Source organism: Ictidomys tridecemlineatus, chromosome 7, assembly GCF_052094955.1.
Source record: "Ictidomys tridecemlineatus isolate mIctTri1 chromosome 7, mIctTri1.hap1, whole genome shotgun sequence".
Lineage (NCBI taxonomy): Eukaryota > Metazoa > Chordata > Mammalia > Rodentia > Sciuridae > Ictidomys > Ictidomys tridecemlineatus.
The window spans coordinates 133,181,466-133,203,484 of NC_135483.1; the positions used below are offsets into that span (position 1 = coordinate 133,181,466).

A 22,019-nucleotide genomic window follows, 5' to 3' on the forward strand; every position below is an offset into this window, starting at 1 on the left:
TATTATTTTTAACAAGTTACATATTGGGTATTATTCTGTAAAAATGAGTCATAAAATATCTTTTTAAGTACTTAAAGTCATGAATATGTTCTACTCTTTTACCTCTGCTTGAATGTAATTTTTCATTTTCCAGGAACAGATACATTTTCTAACTAACCCTGTTAACCTAATTACTCATAAAGAAATACCCAAAGCGTCCCTGACATCAATACCTTCACAAAGAAATGTATCTATGCACATGCACAAGAACATATTCCATTTAGATAATCAAAACTGTAACTTTTATTTTTAAAATGTCCTTATATCCATGTAATTCCTAGCAGTGAAATTTATCAAAAGGATTTAAAGTTTGCAAACAGTAAGACTGCTCTATCAATACCCTCCTTTCTTCATCCATACACTTAAATTCAGAGTATTAACTATTAAACATAAAAGACTAATAGCACTCTGTTTATTTAATAGTATTTGTTTGATCTTAAAATGGGGATTATAATGAAAATGCCTTCAATATTATGGGAACCTTTTTATCCTACTCAGAATAATTATCTTGTAAGATTAAAATCAGTGAATCATACCTAATTAAGATTTACAATTTAGCATCATTGAGGTATATGATCTAAGAGAAAGTGTTTAGTCTTAGCTACAATTTGAAATAGAAAAAGAGAAGGAAATACAGGAGAAATAAAACAGCTATTTTTGCCATAATAATGGACCACATTGCCACATATTTACCCAGATTCCAGGCTTATTATTTTTCAAGTTGAACATTGAATATGAGAATATACTAGAGAATAGGAGTAAGGTAGGAAAAAAAAACTCAATTGAAATTGTCCTAGAGAATTTGTAAACAGAACACAGAACATTTTAAAATTTGGAATGGGACTACCTATTAAAATATTTCTAAGTTCACAGTGGCTTTAATGCAAAAAAAAAAAAATTCTAAATTCTGGGGTGAATTTTTAATTAAATGGGAGTGTTACAATAGTTATTTTCCAACTTTGTTTCATTAAAGTGCAAATCAATTTAGAGAGCAATGCCTTGTTATTACACAGGACAAAGAAAAGGTTTCTCTTCTGAGCAGGTGTCATATATAGTATTTCTTACCACAAAGTCTGACAAGGCATTCAAAATAAGTTCAATTTTTTTTTTTATTCCTCAAAAATATCTTTAAAGCCCCCACCTCCACCCCAGTCTTGGAATACATAAAAGAATACTTTTCTCCAGCTCTTTGATATTTCCTTTCCTGGCAGAGTCATCTGATGTAAGAACTCTCTTTTGAAAATAAATGGTGCAACTTCAAGTGCACTCAGATCCAGACTTTCTGGACATTCCAGCATATCTCAGTTTGGATTTGAAAAAGCTGCTTGACTTCAAAATTCAGCTTTACGTATCGCAATATAAATCTTGATCTGCTTGAGAGGTACCTTGGGAAACTACAGGGTGTTTTGTACCCAAAATTGCACAGATTATGCAAATCAAAGGGAAGTAGAATTCATACCTGGTCAACTTAGCTCAGGGAGAAGGAGGTTATTACAATTAAGTTGAGAAACTGAGTTCACAACTTGAATATCATATGCTGCAAAGTTTGTATCACTGCATGAAAGAGTTACTTTTCATCTTTAACACAGCTGTCACCACATGTTTATATAGCTACAATGCCACTTTCTAATGTCAAAATATCAATACTGATACTATCATAACAAGGTAATTATTTTTGTGTTTGCCCCTCTTTCCTGTCACTCAATGAATTGTGCTTTTAGTTTTATAAATGGTTAGAATTTTCTATATATTTAGATAATTTAAGATTCTATATTAAAAATACTTATTTCACCTGTGCTTCTATCCTTGGGAGGAGGTAGATGTGGTACCTGGCAAGAGAACCTCCCAGGCTCTTATTACAAATTCCACTGAAATAATTCTACTATGATTACTCTTAGCTTGGGGAATAAGTACTTAAGTATCTACCTGTCTGCAAACAATTAAAAACAAAGTTCCTTTTAAGAATATTTACTTAAAAATTCATGGGATATATCAGAAATAGATGAGGCAAAGGGCAGCCTAGGATAAAAACAAATAATTCAAGTACCAGCTCATGGAAAAAAAAGGGAGGGGGGAGATACCCAAAGATCCATTTTTTTTCCATCAATTCTCTTACACAACTCCCATTAGTATCTCTTTAAGTGAAGACACCTGGAATAACTGTGAAATGAATAGTCAGTCTTCAGGTAGGAAGCCCAGTGCCTTCCCCAGAGATGGCCCAAGAGAAAAGTTGGCAGGTGGTGAATACAGGTCTGGCTCCATTCAGGTACACAGGCTCCACTCACAGAAGGACCCTTCATCTGGTTGAATGCTCTGCCGTAGCTGTCTTGAAATTTTTAATAACTTTTGAACAAGGTACCTCACGTTTTAATTTTGCATTAGGTCCCAGAAATTATGTAGCTGGTTCTAGTTGAGGGTGACAGTATTGATTGATGGGAAGAAAAACAAGTCAAAGTAATCACAAAAAAATAGTATATTACATTATATAGAAACTCATGACTTCACACTGCATTCTTTTTTAAATTTTATTTTGGATGTTATCATTTCCATGAATAACATTTTCTCCCAAACCAATGCATGAAAGTAGAAGTCACTCATTCTCAGATGCATTTACATGCATGTGTATGACATATAATTGTCAGTTATTTAAAAAGCAACCAATTAACATAAGGCAAACAGTTGAGTGGGGAAAAACAAAGATGGGTGGAGTAAAGTGTAGTTTCTGTTCTCTCAGTAATATATCCACAAGTAGAATAGAAAAATATAAATTATCAGCAGAAATCAAAATTCATTAGAAAGAGGTAAAGTATTTTCAACAATAACATTCTAAGGAGAGGAAAATACTTTGTAGGTATTTTAAATTTTGTATTAGGGAAATTGACCAAATTATGTTAATATTGTAAATATGTAACAAAAAGCCCACTTCTGTGTACAACTGTATTATGCATCAACAAAAACAAAAAATCTTGAAAAAACAGATTTTGTATTCTGTGGCAAAAAATAAAAAACTTTATTTTAAATTATGTATTAGTAAATCATATACCACTAATGACTTTTAATAAAAGCTATTCATTTGATGAAAATGAGAACAAAATTCTAACAAGAAGCAAATTTTCCAATCTTCCTAAAAAAGTTTTCCAAACAAAAAAATACAAATACCTAAGCTGAGTTATGGGGTAAAAAAAGTTTAACCTTGAGCCTTCATATAATAAATCATGCATTCTAGTTTCAAGATGTATCAGTTTTAAAAATGATTGAAAGAAGTGATACTACAAATGGTTTGTGAAAGTCACAGTAGATAAAATATGAGCAAACATATCCATTTATACATATATTTATCATAAATACATCTGAATTTAAATTCTCCTCTAGATTTCCTGCTTCTGATTTACCCTGAAACAACAGCCCACCATATGCAATGTTAAACGAAGTGTCAATATTCAAATAACAAGACAACAAGCAGATTTGTTGCATAAAATATGTAAATACCATTAACAGACAGTGCCATATGATATCTTGTGTTTTGATGATTACTGATCACCTATCTTTTTTGCCTCCTCAGCCTCAGCAAAGACTGGTCTTGTCAACAGGTGCTGCAAGAGGATGTGCTATCCTAAGGCAGAGCTAAACAGGCACCTGTGGTGTTGGAGTAAGGAAACAGTACACTCACCTGCTTTTGAGTTGTTTCAAACTTACCAATACAACATATTTTAAACATATTTTTGCCCATTCCTTATTTCTATTACCTTCTTTTTTTTAAGTAAGCATCTCTCAAATATAATTGCCTTTTAAATGATAACACCAAAAAAATCAAAAGAATCAGTAATCAATAACCATATCAAAGCAGTTATGCTTGAGTTTTCTACCAGGAATTAAATGGAAAAGTTAATAATAAAAAAAATCAGAAAAAAGAAAAAGTAACAAGATAAAACCAGGAACAATATTGGGTGCTAAACTGAACATATGCTTGTAGTCTTAAAAAAAAAAATCCATTAAAAAAGAAAATAAAACAAACAAAAAGGACAACTTAGGTATCATCATTCTATGTGTATAGGTTAATATTATTTGAACTTGCTTTTAAGTGGTTCCATAAAATAATTTCCAAGTTCAATTGATTAGTAAAACATTAGCTTTTGTTTATCTCAAAAGAAAGAGAAAATTATATTAAGTTTTTTAAATTGAGGGAGGAAATTGCATCATTTTCTGTATGATTTACTTATTCTAATTTATCAAGGATTCAAAGAAAAGCAGATATGCTGATTAATCAAGTCTTGCCCATCAGTAACGTAGTCAATATTTCCGCAAATGTCTGCAGAACAATTTCCCCCAATCAAAAATTTATAAATCAATTTAAATTCCTGGTAATTAAATTTACTAGCTTGACAACAATAAATGTGGTACTTTACAAAAGTAGTATATGAAATAGTATATGAAATTTGTACTCAAGAATATATTGATCAAAGGTAAAACAGCAAACATTTCTATTAAACCAAGGTTCTTAGAAGAAATTAGAAAGTTTGAAACATAAATGCCTGCAATTGTTTCAAATGCAGTAATAATTTTGCTGATTTGGTCCATTAAAACTGATTACTTAATTAGGCAAACATTCTAGGCTTCTAAACACTCACACAGACAAAAAGGGAAGCCTTGGCACAGCCGGTCTACACCTGAGATAAGAATTCTGAAAAATATTGTAGAGACTCAAACTTTTTGGATCTGGCTCTATGCAAAACTTAAGCAAGGAATTAAATTCTTAAAAGTGGCAAACTGAAGCTTAGGGAAAAAAAGAAAATTCACCTCTAATAAATTATTCATTTATCTTTTCAGCTAGCTTATATTTTAAACTATTTTAGAAATGGCTAATACAGCTTGTCTATAGATTCTTGAAAATACTAATTCTTTTCTCCCCTTTGGTCATACACTTGTATTATCTAAAAGTAATTAATGAAATTTCTGCTGTCTTGTATCAGAAGTACCTGCCTACAAAATGATTTCCAAAGTTCTTAACATGAATGAAAACAACCAAAAAGATTTTCTATCTATGGAAAAAAAATAGCACTGGAAACTCAGATGCAGGAATCTTAAAAAAAAAAAAAAAAACACCTCTTTACACTTAGAAGATATCACATATAGTTTTAAGAATCTTACAGATTTGATAGAGTCAGGAGAAAAAAAAATTTTCAAAAAAAAAAAGAGAGAGAGATTTCTTGAAATAGTTGCAAGGAGACCCTATAAACTATCTTTTCAGGAGAAAAGCAAAGCAAGTCAACTCACATGCACAGCTTCCAAACAGAAGTCTTAACCCTCTTCCAGGAAAACAACAATGAGATTTTATTACCCTGCTATGATTCTTTCATTTCAGACATGATTAATTAGCAAGTATTACACTTCTCAAAACTCCCACCACACTCTCCTCTCCTTATTTAACACTCCTACATGAAAAAACAAGTAGCCACCAGCAGTATAAGACAAGTATCTAAAAACTATTTCAAAGAAGAAATACTTCTTTCATATCTTTGCCTCCAAAAATAAGCAGGCTGCTCTTAACTGCTTTCACAATTTTTTTTTAAACTTGGTCATTTCCTTAACAATACCTTTTGAATTCTAAATAATAGATGTAACGTATTCAGTATTTAAGAATATATAACATGTTTAATCTGATACCTCTATCTTCAGGCTGAAATTCCAAAGAATTTGTAGTCCATGTAGCTTATACTGATAAGTATCCACATACACAATTAATAAACAATAGAAGTGCTGTATACAATCATATTTGGGAACACAGTTTCCAAGGGAAAAATGTTTCTTTTCCAAATAAAAGCAAATTTGTCACAAACAAAATGAAGTTAGTAAACTGAAATAAAGAAATAGAAGAGGGAGTGAAGAGAGAACTCTAAAATTTAAATGAATGAAAAACTCTGACACTCTTCATAGTCTTCCAAACATTTTTTCAAAATAATTTTCCTTTCAAACAATCTATTTCCAAAATGTCTATATTAACCAAAAAAGCTGAATGTATTACAAATGTATATTCTAACTATCATCAAGTTTATGAAGCCTGGGATTTCCCCTTCAGCCTTTCAACTGTGATGGCTTGAAAACTTCACACACAATACAATACTAATAAATAGATCTTGTTGGTTCCAGGAAACATTTTTTAAAAAGAAATCTATACTGGTCAAAATATCTTTGCTTTTTTTTTTCTGTTGTATTAAATTTAGGATCAAAAACATCAAAGCAGCTTCCACCTCGGACCTAACTTTTAGAGGATCAATGTGACAAGGCAGTCCCTGATAGATGTTTCTCTTGATAAACGACTTGTTCAAAAGAGACATTGTAGCTTTCATTTCCTGACCACAACACACTTTTAATTTGCAACAGCAGAGCTGCCAGAATGTGAGTGCTTGCCCACTTTCTAGCCTTTTAGGTTTGTAGCTGTTTCCTTTAGGCCACACATTGGAGACAAACAAAATCTAAAAATAATCCGAGTAATAGAATTATAAAATAGGAGTAACAAATACCACTTTCTACATATACACAAGTGTCTCCTGTGTATGTGTCTCTCTCTCTCTGTGTATACATATACTTACCCCCCCCCAAAAAAAATTCTAGTATGTGATAACAAGACTCCTCCTTATGAACATCATTTGCACATCAGACATTTAAACACACAGAGAAATAAATTATGTGACTATTATTTAATAGTAAGTAGAAGACTTGGGGGGAGCAATTTGCACATTTACATCTGCAGTTAAATGTCATGAATTATATGATTGCTATGCCAGCATGTTTTTTATATATTATTACAATGATTATTATTACTACTACCCAGAAATCACATTTAAGTATCAATACGGTGAACAGTCAAACCATCCAATTTCTGCTCTCAGCACATTGTCCGAGCTCCGATTTAAAATTTATAAATGTAATATCCTCCTCATCACAGGCAGCAGCCCAATCTGCTCTGAATATATATTACAGCTTTAACATCACAGAGGGAAATCGCCCATCTGGCAATCCCATTCGCTCCAACAGCTCCGGGGGAAAAAAACCTGTGCTCTCTCCTCCTTAAAACATTTCTTAGGGCAAATTATGTGCATCTAAAATAAACAGTCTTCTTATTGATCGCTTCAAAGTCAACAAGTTCCAAATGCAAAATTCAATCAAATCCTTTCTATCGTGTAGAGCGGTGTGTGTTTAGCTCTATAGTCACCAGGGTCCAACTAGAAGTGCATGTCGCGCAACGGGTCTTGAAGTCCCTTTCCTCGTATTCACATTTGTGTTATGAGAGAGCAGTGACCACGGCCACACTACAGATGCCTGGCAGCTTTGCCCCCCTGTTATTTCTTTCTTTCACATTCTCTCCTTCTTTCTCTCTTTGCGGGAGAAATTCATGGTGTTGGGATAAATGTAACAGACAGCAACAACAACAAAAAAGAAAAACAGTTTAAAGTGGACATATCCTTTGATTATGCAAAACACTTTAACATCTTTTTGTTGTTGTTGTTCCCTCTTAGTCTTAATTGAATATCACACAGTGTACACACAGCTCAGCCACAAGAGCCATTGAAAACCCCTCTCACTCCATTTAACTGACTTTTTTTTTTCCCAAAGAAAGAGGAAAGAGCAATTTCAAATGAAGTCAATTTCAGTGCCTGATTATTTAATTCTGTCACAGGTTAAAAGTAAAAAGCGCTGACAGGCAGACAAGTAAATGGCAAGGAAAAAAATTACCACTGTTCCTTGGAATAAGGACTTTGAGCAGTGAAAATATATAGTCTGTTTTTATGTAAAAGATATACCTTCATTCACTCACCCCAAAAAAACTACACAGAGGAACCGATCACTCCACAAAGTGCAATCATCAAGAGAGCAGATAGCCAAATTGCAATGATAGGTTGAGAAAGAAAAAGAGAATTTCACCCAGTTCTGTGTGTGTACATATATATACTTTCATTAGTTAGCAATCTTTCTCCACACTCCCGCCCTCTCCCCTCTGCCACCCACCTCCTCAAAGGAAAAAAAAAAAAAAACCCACACTGAGTTTAACTAATTTACATACTATTTGACTTCAGCCTTATGCAGTGCATTACTAGTAACATGCAACTTCAGGATTACAGCTAAACCCAATAAAAGTGGACTCAAGTAATATGTTAATCAAAACTAAAATACATAAACAAGTGATAACAAACGCAAAAAAGCATGGTGACAGATTAAAATAAACATATACATTTTTTAAATAAAAAAGAATTAGGTATCATGAACATCTGCTTCTCAAGCAGTCTTCAATGGTTTTATCATGCTATTTAATTTGTCTTTCCTATTTAGATGCAAAGGAAGTAAATTCCAAAACTGACATACCATAAACACTGGTGCTACTGATCATTTCTTGCTGGCAGCACAAAAAGCTGAATTGGATTTCTCACAAGCAGGAATTCCAAAGGTTGCTTTTCATTAAAGCCACTTTTCCTCTCAGCTATCAAATGTCACTGCCTTGAAACGTGGGCCCTTTCGTCAGGTATTCATTTAACCTACATGCATATAATTAAGGGGGAAAGCAACATCAACAAAAAGGGGATCTCAGATCACAGGAGAAGAAAGAAAGGAAAAAAAGCACATGACCAGGAATGCAAGTCCATGTCAATTTCACTCACTCCCATTGAAACTAACAAGAGCTCCGGGGAGGACGGTAATAGGATCAGTGGATTGTATATACCATTAAATTATACATCTTTCTCTCCCATTCCTTGCCAACAATACGCCCACCACGCTGTACCCCCTCCAAATGATGTGCTTACATTTTTTTGCAACCGATCTTGTGACATTTTTCTGGTTCCCCCAGCCACGAGATTGTAATTTAACCTCAACTTTTCGTGTGTGTGCAAGATTCTTATTTACACTTCTTATTTACTTAGAAGTTAGTTCCCGAAGAAAGTCTAGCCCCACCCTATGGCTCCGCTTTCTTTTTATTTTATTTTTGAAGTAAAAAAAGATAGTAATAAGTAAGCCCAATATAGCGAAAAACGAGATTCTTTCAATCGCGAACTCTTAATCCCATACTATTGTTACAATGATTAAGCAGCTAAAATATGCATTATAATGTTTCAGGGCTACTTTGTACAGAGAAATTAGACAGCAGGTTGGCGTACCGAATAGAAACGAATGCAAATTAAATTTAATGTTTACGGCACAACTCGGAGATCTCTTTTTATTACAGGTCTTGGATCTATTTATATTCTTTAAAAATAAAACAAAAACAAATTTAAACAGATGGTAGAAAACTACGAAGCTCCTCTTACCTGAACGCGCGGAGCGAGAACCCGATAGGTTAGCGTAGCATCGATCCGATGTGTTTGCTGATGAATGGAAGCTAGGGTTAAGTGAAGGTGCCTATGATTTGAAATCATTCCAAGTTTTTGAAGGGAAGACGGACTGCAGCCTCTGCCATGTTGGAATTTCAAACCCAAAACAGCTGCTTGGAAGGAGCCAGCATGCCAGAGGCTGAGCGCAGGCGCAGAGCGCCGCCGAGCCAAATTCAAATCACTTTCACACTAAGAGCCAAAGATCAGTTTTCAAAGGAGAGAGGGAGAAAGAGACCGAGGCTGCCGTGAGGGAGAGAAGACGGGAGGCAGTGGCGAGAGGCGGGCAGTGGAGAGAGACGGGCAGCGGGAGGACCGGGAGGGAGAGGGAGAGGCGCACGGAGCCCGCGGAGCTGGAGGGGGAGAAAAGGAGGCGGGAGGCGAGCTGGCGAGCGAGCTAGAGACGCGCCAGAGATTCATGGGCAGGGAGGGCTCTATGGCCGCGCCGCGCCGGCCGGCCGGCCGCTCGGGTCATGTTACACGGCCGGGGCCGCGGCGGCCGCCCAGCCTCGCCGACGCGCTCACGCTGCCCAGAGGGGGCCCCGAGGTCATGATTACGCGCGCTGGGACTCGGAGCTCTCCTGGCCCGCACTCTCGGGAAGCCCAGCCTGAGGACAGGGGAGCGACGCCTTAGTGGGAAGGGGCCTTTCTCTCCCACGCGTGACCGGCCAGCCCTTGCGCTCACAAGCCAGCCTCGGAGGGCCCGGGACACGGCTGCGCTACTCCCAGCCCTACGGGGCCCCTCCCTGCCAGCTCTGGCCCTCTGGACAGCTGCGGCCTGTCCACCCTTCCCCAGCCTCCCCTGGACTCCACGAACAGGACAAGGTCTGGCCCTGAGAGCCAGGACCTCTCCCTCACCTTCCCCTGGGCCCCCAGCACCAGCTAGAAAATGACTTTATCTGCCAAGAAGAGGCAACTTCGGGAGGAAAATCTGCATTAAGCCTGTTCTCCTCCCCCTCCTTCCTGTGAATAAATAAAATCATAAGTGTCTAGGTGTGCGGTCCCCTCTCAAGCTCCCTGGCTCCCCTCCCTACCTCCCCCAGGCGGATCTGGCAAGGGAAAGCAGCGCCCCGGGGACCCCAGTGCGGGCTTGCTGGTGCGCAGGCATAGACGTTAGGCTTCTGCTTTCCCAACCCCCCTCTATGGAGCAATCTGGGGACCCAGGAGTGGGAAGCGAGTAGGGGCTTTGTGGTGCTGGGAGCTGAGGAAGAATGAAATGTGCAGTTGAGTGTGTTGCTCGCATCCCAGGGAGCAATGCAGTGCTGATTGTCTGTTGCTGAGATAGTCTTTTGTTCCGAACATAAGGTTTAAGAAACACACACACGTTTTCTGGGGTCTCTTGTTAGATGTAAATGTGCTGCATCCAGACGCTTACTATGCAGTGTAAGCTCAGTTGGTTTACTAATCACCCCGCCCCACCCCCAAACAATCAGGATCATTTGAATGGGAACCTCATTCAGACTTCTAGGCTGAGAGTATTGCCTTCAACCTATTTCATTCTAGACTAGCCAACCATCCAACTGAGATAATAAAGCAAACAATAACATTTGATCATGATGTCTACGAGATAATGTGCCTGGCAAAGTTCTTTAGGAATTGTAATGAGAAAGAGAGTGAGTTGGGTAATAATTTCTCTTCATTTTCATTAAATATGACTTTAATAGATAAATGGTGAGTTTATACTTCGGCCTGGTGGATATTCAGTCCACTGTATTTCAACTAAGCTAAGAATGAACGAGGCAAATTATGTATTGGACCAGGAGCCCATCATGCTGAAAATGTTACCTTTGAAGATTGGAACCAAAACGTTCTTGTTTAGAACTGATCCTCCTTGTAACTATTTACATCTCCTCCAGTTGCTCTGCTGTAGCTTTCTCTGCTGTAGCTTTTATAGCAGCTCTCCCGATGCTGAAAAATCAGCTCTTAAAAAAAATACCAGACATATATACTTTGAAATTAATTTCATTCTCCTTTTGTGATTTTTCTTACATGCGAATGGAGGCATTTAGTAAACGCGATAAGAAGGAAAAATTATTTTGGTTAAATCTAGGTAAATGATAGAATATAAAGACAAAAAAAGAGAGTGATTTGAGATCTTAACAAATATTTCTAAGGAATGAGAATTCTATTTGGAATAAATTTGACCTTTCTGCACATTTACAAAATAATAGAACTAGCCTTCAAAATAGAACAGAACTTTATTTTGATGTAACAGAGAACACTGAAACCCCTTTTAGTTATATTTTACAAGGAAACATGAAAATGATATTATGGAAAATTGTTCACCACAGAGAAATAAGTGTAAAAAAATATCTATGTGTCACTGTAGGATTAAGTACAGTCAATTTTAGAAAAAAAAATGTTAAGAACTCTTAATTTCAGTTATTGTCCATTTGTGGAACGACAGCCAGAAGTCCTCTGGTCACACAGCAAATGCTGTCTGCAATTCATTCAAAACTGGTCTGTCCTTTTTTAAAAACTTCAGAGCTCATCAACCTTTAGCACTAGATTATTACTAGCACTGAATTTACAGTTCCTTGTTAAATCAAAATATTGAACTATATATATAATAGAATAACTGTTGAGTATAAAAATAATGTATTTTGATGACAGACATACCATTCGTTTGCAACATCTAAAATAAAATAATCCCTACTCTTTAAGAAGGAGAGGAAAAAGTGTGGTTAGGAAGTTTATTAGTACATAATAACTAGTACTTTTTTCAATTCCTTTATATATTCATTTTGAATATTATAAAATCCATTGCTCAACATACCAATGAATATAATTAACTGTGGAATCAAAGAAAGGGAAAACTATTCAAAAGAGTACTGCATGTATTTACACAGAGTTTAAAAATTGTTCAAAATTACATATACTCTGGGGGAAAGAGACTTACATAATAGAATATACATTATGGGATTTGCATGACTAATAAGATCCACAGTGGGTTTGTCATTGTCCTACTTCTGACATTTTTTTTTCTTTTAGGTATAAGCAAAAGTTGCTTTTCCCTGGTTACTTTAAGTAAAAGGAAATAAAGTTTGACTATTTTTTTTTCATGGAGGTTTAATTGCTTTGTTTGCAATGTTTACAGTGGGTTTTTTTTTGTTGCATTAAGAAAACTATCTTCACTGATATGACATGATTAATTAGCATTTTAGTGATCATCATATTCTATGTGCATTTATCTTTAAAACTTTTATTCAATAGAAATTCTCTAGCCACAACTGATGGATACCTCTATAATATGTTCTATGAAACTTTTTTGTGACAACATAAAAATTAGAAGTGGAGCATATAAAGAAGTTTAAATGAGCTTATTAAGGAAACAGTTAATATAGAGAAGCACCTATTTGACTAATTTTTTCACAATGAGTCAGTCACATTTCTTTAGTTTTAATTTTTTAAATGTGGAAACATTAAAACAAAATGAACTGTTTTAATAAAAACACTAATTTTTAATATATGTTATATTTTATCCTGGGATATTTAAGAAAACCAGAAGAAAAATGAACATAAGTTTTATTTTTCTTCAGGAATGTGTGTATACATGTGTGCCTTAGTGTTTGTGGGTATTTATCTCAAGCTAATTCAGAGGAGAAGAATTGCACTTTTCCCTTGTTCTTTTTCTCCACATAATAAAAACAACAATAACAAAAATATAGGCTAAGAAATAAACAAGGTAATATTGAATGGAATTTTGCAAATGGCGATATGCTTGCCTGCACTGGACGAAGGGTACTGTGAGCTAAGGTGGACACAGAAATGTGCTTTGCCTGTGTGACTTTTCCTTAGTATGTGCTTTTCCATAGGAAAGGGAAGGAAAAGATGGCTATAAGTAGAAGATGATAGAAGGAAGATTAGAGAGATGAGGATGACGAGATACTTTAAATTCAGTACTAAACATTTTGATAAAACATTAAACTAACAATAACTTTTTTTAAAAAATCACTATGTTTCAAAGAGTGTCCCAGGACTTAGTAGCTGTCTATTAAATCTAGACTTTTTTTTTCCATATTGCTCACAAATCCAAAGTAAACCTTGAAATGGTGAAATCAGTGATATGATAATTTTTCAATCATTCCATAAAGCTGCAGTTTATTTTAAGCCTAATCATTTGTACTTCAATTACTCTAAGACTACTGAAAAGTTCTTGTTATTCACCCCCTCAAAATAAAAGATAATGAAGACCTTGACCTCATTGACAAAAATCACTCAAATTCTACAGAACTACACTTAACTTTCAAATACTGTCAAATGTTCTCACTGATATAGCCCTATGATGGAGAGGAATTGGTGGAAAATCCTATGATGGGTTCACTTGAGATACTTTCTTGGTTATACAGAAATATTTTATTCTAATTACCTGAGGATTGTATTTTTTTCATTTATATATAATTGTAGTATTCTTACCTTTGCTGCCACCACAGCCTGATTTTGCATGATTCTCAATTTCATTCAGAAAGTACATCCTGAATACTTACTGTAGTTAAAAGTATTGCACCAAAAATTGCAAAAGAGTTAAAGAATATTGACATTAACATTTTAAGGATGAGGCTAGATAAATAGCTCAAAGTGAATATTATAAGTAACTAATCATACTAATAATAATACTTCTGCCCAGAAGAATATGTAGGTTTGTTCAGGAAGAAGAGGGCATCCTTTTTGGACTTTGTGGTTTCTATCTTATGCTCCAAAGCACAAACTGCTTGTATATTGCATATACTGTTTTTGTTGTTGTTGTTTTGGGGTTTTTTGTTTGTTTGTTTTTTATGCCCTCTGTGCTTCTCTTGTCATTGTGCTCTCTGCCTGAAGTGATTTTTACCCTCCTCTTTTGTGGGCTAACTTCCTGGAGACTTAGAGCACTTACTTCCTCTAGGGACAAACCCCAGCCTTTCTAGGGCATATAAGGTATTTTTCCCCAGGCATTCACTGAAATCTACATCTTATCTGTACTTTTACATCATTTCAGAAGTATCCTTAGGTTTGACTGCTCCAGCAGATTCTGAGCTTCTTGAAGGTAGGCCATCTTTCATTTTGTTTTTCCCCCAGTGCCTAAATGAATAAATGGCAATCCTGAATAAATGGCTACTGAGGAAACTAATGAGTTGATGCATAAAGAAAATAGATATGAGTGAAAGAAGATAGAAAATTTGGGGGGAGATCTCTGCAGGAAACAGTTGATAGTCTAGTTTGGCTGAAACTTTGCTTAATACCAGTAGAGAATGGGAAATAAGGAAATCAGAATTGGGAAATGTGTTGCAGAAGAACTCCATTGAGTCTCTGACAGAGAGGTTTGCATTTGATAGGTAGATAACAGGGAGATTGGGAAGATTTTTAAGCAAGAAATTTAGATGGGCTTTAAGAAGATTAGAGTTAACAGAACCCTGGCTTTAAGAAGATAAATTTAACAGAACTGGAAATGGGGAAGCCAGCTGGGAAGTTATTGCAATTGTCTATCATTTTCTGGTCCCTCAAACTGTCAATCTTTCTTGTAGGGTTTGGAGATATGCTTCCTTGCCTTTTTAATAGATGTTCTATTTGTATTGATTGCTCAATACTTCACGTTCATTTTGTAATATTACAAAATGTCAGTGTGTTTAAAGGCATTCATTTAATGTCAAAGATATAAAAAAGGACAATGCATTGGAATTGAATTTTTTTCCTCTACCTGAACATAGTCTTTTGACTCATTATTCTGCCTCCTTCCTTGATGAGCACTTTACAATTAGTTCCACTCACACTGTGCTTTTAGCTTAGAAGGTATTGCACTTTCAATAGAAGTAATAATCAAAGATAGGAAAGGTCTTCTCTGTAGTATGTTTGAACAAGCAAAATAAGCAAAATAAATTTGTTTTTTATATACTGAATAAAAATATAAATGTACATTTCCTTCATTTAAAGTATATTAAAGTTTCCTAAGCAGGGCTTTTAATTCATTTAAAACAGCATTAGGTTAGGTGGGCTGTTGGTGCTTTGAATTAATGTGCAAGCTGTTAATCTCCGTAGACCTGGATTTAAAATTAGACAAAGCAATAATTAGTTTGGCACCATCATTTCACTACCCAGAGGGTAATAATGTAGGTCATAAAATACTACAGCCTGGCACAAGTTTTTTTTCTTTTTTTTTTCATACAAAACAAGATCTAGTTTAGGTGGTAAAAAATATAAGAAATTTTATATATATATATATATATATATATATATATATGAATGATTGTCACTAGGAAGTACAATAGCTTGGCTTTTGATGTATGCTGCATTATTCCTAAAGAGACCTAATTTCATAAATTCTTATCAGGTTTTCCTGGTTTAAGGTGAGTCTTTCCCCTCTAAGTGATACAAAGAAATCTTCATAGTTTCTCTCAGTGGCTGCTTTTCTCCCCTCTGTATTATTTTCCCATACATCATTTATCCATTTAGTCATAGAATTAAGATTTTAATTCATACTATGCTCTTATTTTACTGAAGTTCTTTTCCTATTTTGCTATTTTGTTACATTATAAGAATGTTATACTGTAAATATTTTTAACATATAAAAGTATTGCATTCAAGTAAGTGCTTACCATATATACCTTGATTTGTTTTCATGGCAAATGACTACTGGCAATATCAATAATTCAAGAACAGAAACAATGAAAATATAGAGGAATTGCATTTGGATACCTCTTCCTGTCAATCATCCTTGCCAGATTCCTATTTGAACATTCTGAAAATGAGGAAGACATCAGGTCTAGCCTTAAGTATGAGTAATAGTTTTCTATTTTCTTACACTGCTCACCCCAACTGAGCTTTTAAAGCACAGGTATCTTGGGTACCTCTATATAGCTTACTATTTCAAGCTATGGAAGTAATGTTTTAATATTGAATTGAAAATATATTTCATACAATATACATGTTCATATTTTCTATTTTACATAAAGCAATATGCAAGCACCTGTTTGTATCTATAGAGATTGTTCAATGTATTAGATGAGTACATTCACAAATCATTTAAGTTGAGCTTTTCAAGTGATGTGAGACACTGATACAAACTTGCTAATGATAATTATAGAACTGATGCTGATTTAGTCATTTCAAAAAAGCCACGGAGGCATAATTAGTGTCTGAATGGCCTCAATATTGCATTATTAGGAGGCTAGGGTGAAACTTGAAATGAGAACATCAAGGCTGATAACAGAAAAGAAAACATGAAATACATACATAATTCATTCTGGGATATTATAAAGGTTTTTAACCAGAAACAATAATTTGCAGAAAGCATCTCATGTACTGGAGCCAACTGCAATCATTTGGTCAACCTGTTAAAGATCAAATAGTATATTCTTAGCTATTCTCAGTGGTGTCTTTGTAATAAAGTAGCAGCAAACAGACATTGTTTGCTTCTGGTCACTTTTAAAGAATGTTCAGTTTATCAGTAGGGACTTTAATCTCAACCTTAATAGAGTACAAAAGCAGCCTTGTTCCTGTGCTTCTCTCCTTAAGGCCACAAGCCATGTGTGTCTTTTTTTTTTTTTTAATTTAAAAAAAGCAAAATAAAATTCCCCTTTTGAGAACACTAAATGTTCTGGGTGCTTCCTCTCACCAAGAGGAATTCTTATTCACCTTTGCTTTTTTTTTTTTTTTTTTTTTGGATGCTTTATTTCTGCCCTTCTTGCTGATACACAGATGTTCCACCACTCTTCAGAATCATCACAGGACTGAAGACATACAGAACCCTGATTAAGTACCCTTGCCTGTGACCCTTACCTGCTTGACCATTATCAAGGGTTGGTGGTTGCTGTGTTGGTTGACTTGAGCATTATAAATATCCCCAGTTTTGAATTGTCAACTATTAGGGGGCAATGCAAATGAAAAATTACACCTGAATCACTTTGAACACACAAACAGACGGCACTGTTAGTCATTGTTTCTCATTAGCATGAGCATACAGATAATCACACAAAGGCATCTTTAAATATTATCTTCCTGGCTATTTGCAATGTGATTTTCAGTTTTGTTATTATCTCATTTCCAAAAATTCCAAGTTTTGAGTTGTATCGAATGGGAAAAGTCTGGGTTGCAGTTTAGTACTATCATAAATACTGTTCCTTCATTTCCCAATGTGTCTTGCTCTCAGAACAATCAGATTTCCAACTATCTGGGTGAAAAGAGAGAGAAAAGAGACGTGTAAGTATGGTAGTAAACAAAAGCATAAAAAATGAACATTTGGAGTAAGTGGGGTTATTATATCAATCAAATAAGTTTCAGAGGGTGAAACTATATTTTGGTCTCCCAAGTATAACAGCCAACCCATTTAATTTTTAAAAATGAAGTTAGTATATTTGCTATTGTTTCTCTACCAGTATAACAACTGCTAAACACTGAATGTGTCCTAAGCCATATGTAAATTCAAAATTATTGATGTGGAGTTCCATGGTGAGGCGCTCTGGGGTATCCTTGGTTGGATTTGCTTGTTTTGTTTCTCATGTCCTCATCATACTTACAAGCAGTCCATCTTCCTATCCCTCCCTTTCCATACTGATAAGTGGAGAAGACAAGTCCATCACTTTCAATAAGGATGTTTTTGGCTGTGAATAAAGAAAAAAACAACGAAAAAACAACCAGTAGCTCTAGTACTAACAGGTTCATTATCTATTAATAGAAATTTGTGGGTAGAGCAGTTCTCAGGTTTCTGCTCTACAATCTGCAACATTTTGGTGGTATTTGTTACACATTATGGGTGCAACAGCTTCACATGTCTCATGAAACAAGACTGTATCCCGGGGGGTTTCAAGAGAGCAGAAAAGAAATGATCAGCACTTGTGAGTTAGAAACAAACCCCTTCTCTGTGAGTTGAACAACAAAAACAACAACTTTTGAGCAACTGCCAGTTGAGGTAGGTGACTGGGAAAATGTTGAACTTCAAAAGTGGACAAAGACGTGGAGAAACCCAGAGACTCAGGGTAGCAAAAAAAGTGATAATTAGAGCCCTAGAGCCAAAGGTGAGCCAGAGTGCCAAAGGGTAGGGTAATAGAGAAAAAGAGAGCTGATCCCTTCAGAGTACATTTCTGTTAGGGGAACTTTGCATTCTGTACTAGCTTACATTGGTGAACAAGGTAGCTAAAAGCTATCTGAAATGGTTCTGTCCCATACAACTCTTGCAGGTCACGTGGTAAACAACAAAAAAGGAAAGGGTAAATAACCACCAGACTTTACTCTCCTCAAGGGGGGCATAGCCTAAGAAAATGTGGAAAGAATTATTGATCAGCATAGGTAGTAAACATCCACTCTTGCCCACATGGTCAACTACCTCAACAAAGACAATACTTTCAGTTTTTTAAATGAACATAATTTATTTTATTTTTGTGTGTGTGGTGCTGAGGATCAAGAGCAGTGCCTCATGCATGCCAGGCAAGCATTCCATGACTGAGCTACATCCCCAACCCCATACTTTCATTTTTTTATTAAGATTTTTTTTTTGAGACCAGGCATAGTGGTTCATACTTTAATCCATATGACTCAGTAGATGGATGCAGGGATTTCACATGTTCAACACCAGACCCTGTCTTGAAATCAAATTTAAAAAGCTGGAAATGTAACTCAATGGTAGAACACCCCTGGGTTCAATCCCCTATATATATATATGTTTTTTTCGTTGTTCATATATATGAACAAATAAAAAATGCTCTTTGATTCACATATGTATAGATTTGTATAAATACATGTGTATACCTCTATATGAATATATATATATTTATACATATATACACATATGCCCTTTTTTCTTTTAATTTTCACTTCTTTTCTTTTTTTTCTCCATTTTTTTTATCTTTTGGAATTTTGAAATTTTTCTTTTGGTTTTCTTTCCCTATCTCTCCTGTCTTAACTAATTTTACTTTCATTATTTTTTTAACATTTTAGTTTGTTCTATATTATTTTTGCCCCTGCTAGTCTTGTTGAAATTTGGATGATGTTATGGATATTTTTGTTTTTAAGTGATTTTTATTTTATGTCTTTATCTGGTCTGCTTCTATTTGTTGTGGTTGTTTTTATTTTGTTCTCATTCTTTATAGTCCTGGGAAATATCCTGACACTTAGATCATATTGAATAAAAGGCTTGTCACTGAACTACATGTTCAGCCTAGATAAAAGGAATTGTACTATACTCCATTATGACCCAGTCCCACTTACACCTCACTGGATTCTTCAACTGGAAAATAAGGGAGACAGAAACTTCCAGCTGACAAAATGGCCTCAAGTATGTATGGCATGGGAGGCCTAAAGACCTACTCCTGGACATTCATCACTATTACATAGCAGGGAAAAACAACACAAATAACATGGTCATTGCACCTATAAGATTCATAGGTTGCTACCATACCCTTTTTGAAGACACACTGCAGTCTCAACATAACTCCCTGATACAACAGAAGGACCCCACTTTGTGAGACTTACAAAGAAAGTGGAATGCTCAGGTACTGACACAGTGTGCCTTATATCAAAATTCACTAACCACACCTAAATAAGCAATAGGGAAATTACACTACACAGCCCCATTACAATTAAACTCAACACTACACAATGATCTGATATCCCAGGACACTTGGTCAAGAAGAAGCCATTCCTTAAATCTCCACATAAATATGGAAGAGATAATTATACCAACAGGTTGAAACAACTCAAAATAGAAATGCAAGAAATATTACAACAATGTAACATTACTCTTCCAGAAGTTCATAACTGTTCAATAACTGATTCCAAGGATACTGAAGTAGATGAAATGCTGGACAAAGAATTAAAAAGTATTATGTTTAAAATTATCAATGAATTGAAAGAGGATACAAATAAACAACTGAATGAATTAAAGAAGACAATTAGAGTATGCAAGAGCAATTCAATAAAGAAAAAATTCTGTAAAAGAAGCAATGAGTAATTCTGAAAATACAAACCTCAATAAGTCATATAAAAATTCAAATAAAAATTCACTAATACAATAAATCAAGCTGAACAAGGAATATCAGAGCTTGAAAAAAGGATGGATCAACTAGTACATTCAGATAGTAAAAAAGAAAAATAAGAAACAATCAACATATCATACAAAATCTATTGGACACCTTTAAAAGACCAAATGTATGAATAATAGGAATAGACAAGGGAATGGAGGTATACACTGAAGGCATAGAAAATCTAGTCAGTGAAATATTAGCAGAAAATTGCCCCAATATTGGGAAAGATAGGGACATGCAGGTATAGGAGGCATTTAGAACCCCAAATAGACATGACCAGCAAAGAACCTCTTCACTACATACTATAGTTAAATTGTCAAAAGTAGTGAAGAGAAAAAAAATAAAGAAAAAAATGAAGAACTGATAGAAGAGCCAAGTTTCATATAAAATCAAACCTGTCAGAATAATAGCAAATTTCTGAGCTAAAATTCTAAAGGACAGAAGGGCATAAAATGATGTATTTTAAGCTCTGAAAGAAAATAACTGCCAACCTAAATTACTATATCCAGTGAAGTTATTCTTTAGAATTAAAGGAGAAATAAACACCTTGTAAGAAAAGCATAAAGTAAAGGAATTGAAGACCACTAAACTAGCACTATTAAAAGTACTTAAAGAAATCCTAAACCCAGAAGGGAAAAATGATAAACAGAATCACAAGATTTTAGGAGAAAAACAAATTACTCTAGAAGAGTAGATAAGCAAAGGAGAATCAGAAAAGGATTAAATATTACTAATGCAGAAGGGCATCAGAACACTATTATGAATCAGGAAGAAAGAAACAAACACAGATAATTCAAAACAAACCAGAAAACCACAAAATGACAGACAGTAATACAATTTTTTCAAAAATAACCCAGAATGTAAATGGTCTAAGTCTCCAATTAAGACTGGAGATTCAAACTGACTCATTAAAATAAAAAATTAGACTCAACACAACAATTTCTCTCTGCAAGAAACACACTTCACTGAAAAAGAAAGACAGACTGACAATGGAAGAATGAAAAGCAACATTCCAAGCAAATGGAATGTGAAAGCAAGCAGGAGTAGCCACATTTACATCAATCAAAACAAACCTCAAGCCAAAATTGGTCAGAAGAGACAAAGAAAGTTACTACATATTGACCAAATGAACAATTAACTAAGAAGATATAACTATTATATATGCACCAAATGTCAGAGCATCTGACTTTAGAAAACATAATACTAGACACAAAGAGTTTGGTAGAATACTATAAATAAAGGGAGTGATAGACTTGAAGACAATAATAGTGTGTGACTTCATCCCCACACTCTCACCAATAGATAGATCATCCAGACAAAAATTAACCAATAAAAACTGTCTTTAAATGAGTTAAATTACAGTATATGCCAAATGGTTTAAAGCAAATTTCTGAGCAGAAACTCAAAAATTCGTGAGAGCATGAAATGATGTATTTCAATGGTTGTATATCAAATTCAACAACACAATAAAAGGTTTATGCATCATGATCAAGTTGTTTTCATTCTAAGGATACAAGGATAGTTTAATATATGCACATCATTTAATATAATATAGTGTATAAATAAAATCAAGGATAAAACTTGAATGATGATCTTAGTAGATACAGAAAAAGAACTTTTGAAAAAATTT

At 34.8% G+C, this 22,019-nt stretch overlaps 1 protein-coding gene across 4 annotated transcripts in view; it reads right to left on the reverse strand.

Moving 5' to 3' along the window:
* The window catches only part of Fign (fidgetin, microtubule severing factor), a 124,524-nt gene extending 114,588 nt beyond the window's left edge, over nt 1-9,936 (reverse strand). Inside the window, exons 1-2 of one of the 4 annotated variants that reach the window (XM_040294393.2) lie at nt 9,339-9,936; nt 8,401-8,570 (exon numbers count right to left, since the gene is read on the reverse strand). Coding sequence is in view for 1 of the 4 variants with exons in the window: in XM_005315731.5 (XP_005315788.2) it covers nt 8,401-8,425 (25 nt within the window). In the remaining 3 variants the exon portion in view is untranslated. The remainder of the gene's footprint in view (nt 1-8,400; nt 8,571-9,338) is intronic. The other 3 variants (XM_005315731.5, XM_040294394.2, XM_040294395.2) reach the window with 3 other exon arrangements.
* Between the last annotated feature and the right edge of the window lie 12,083 nt (nt 9,937-22,019).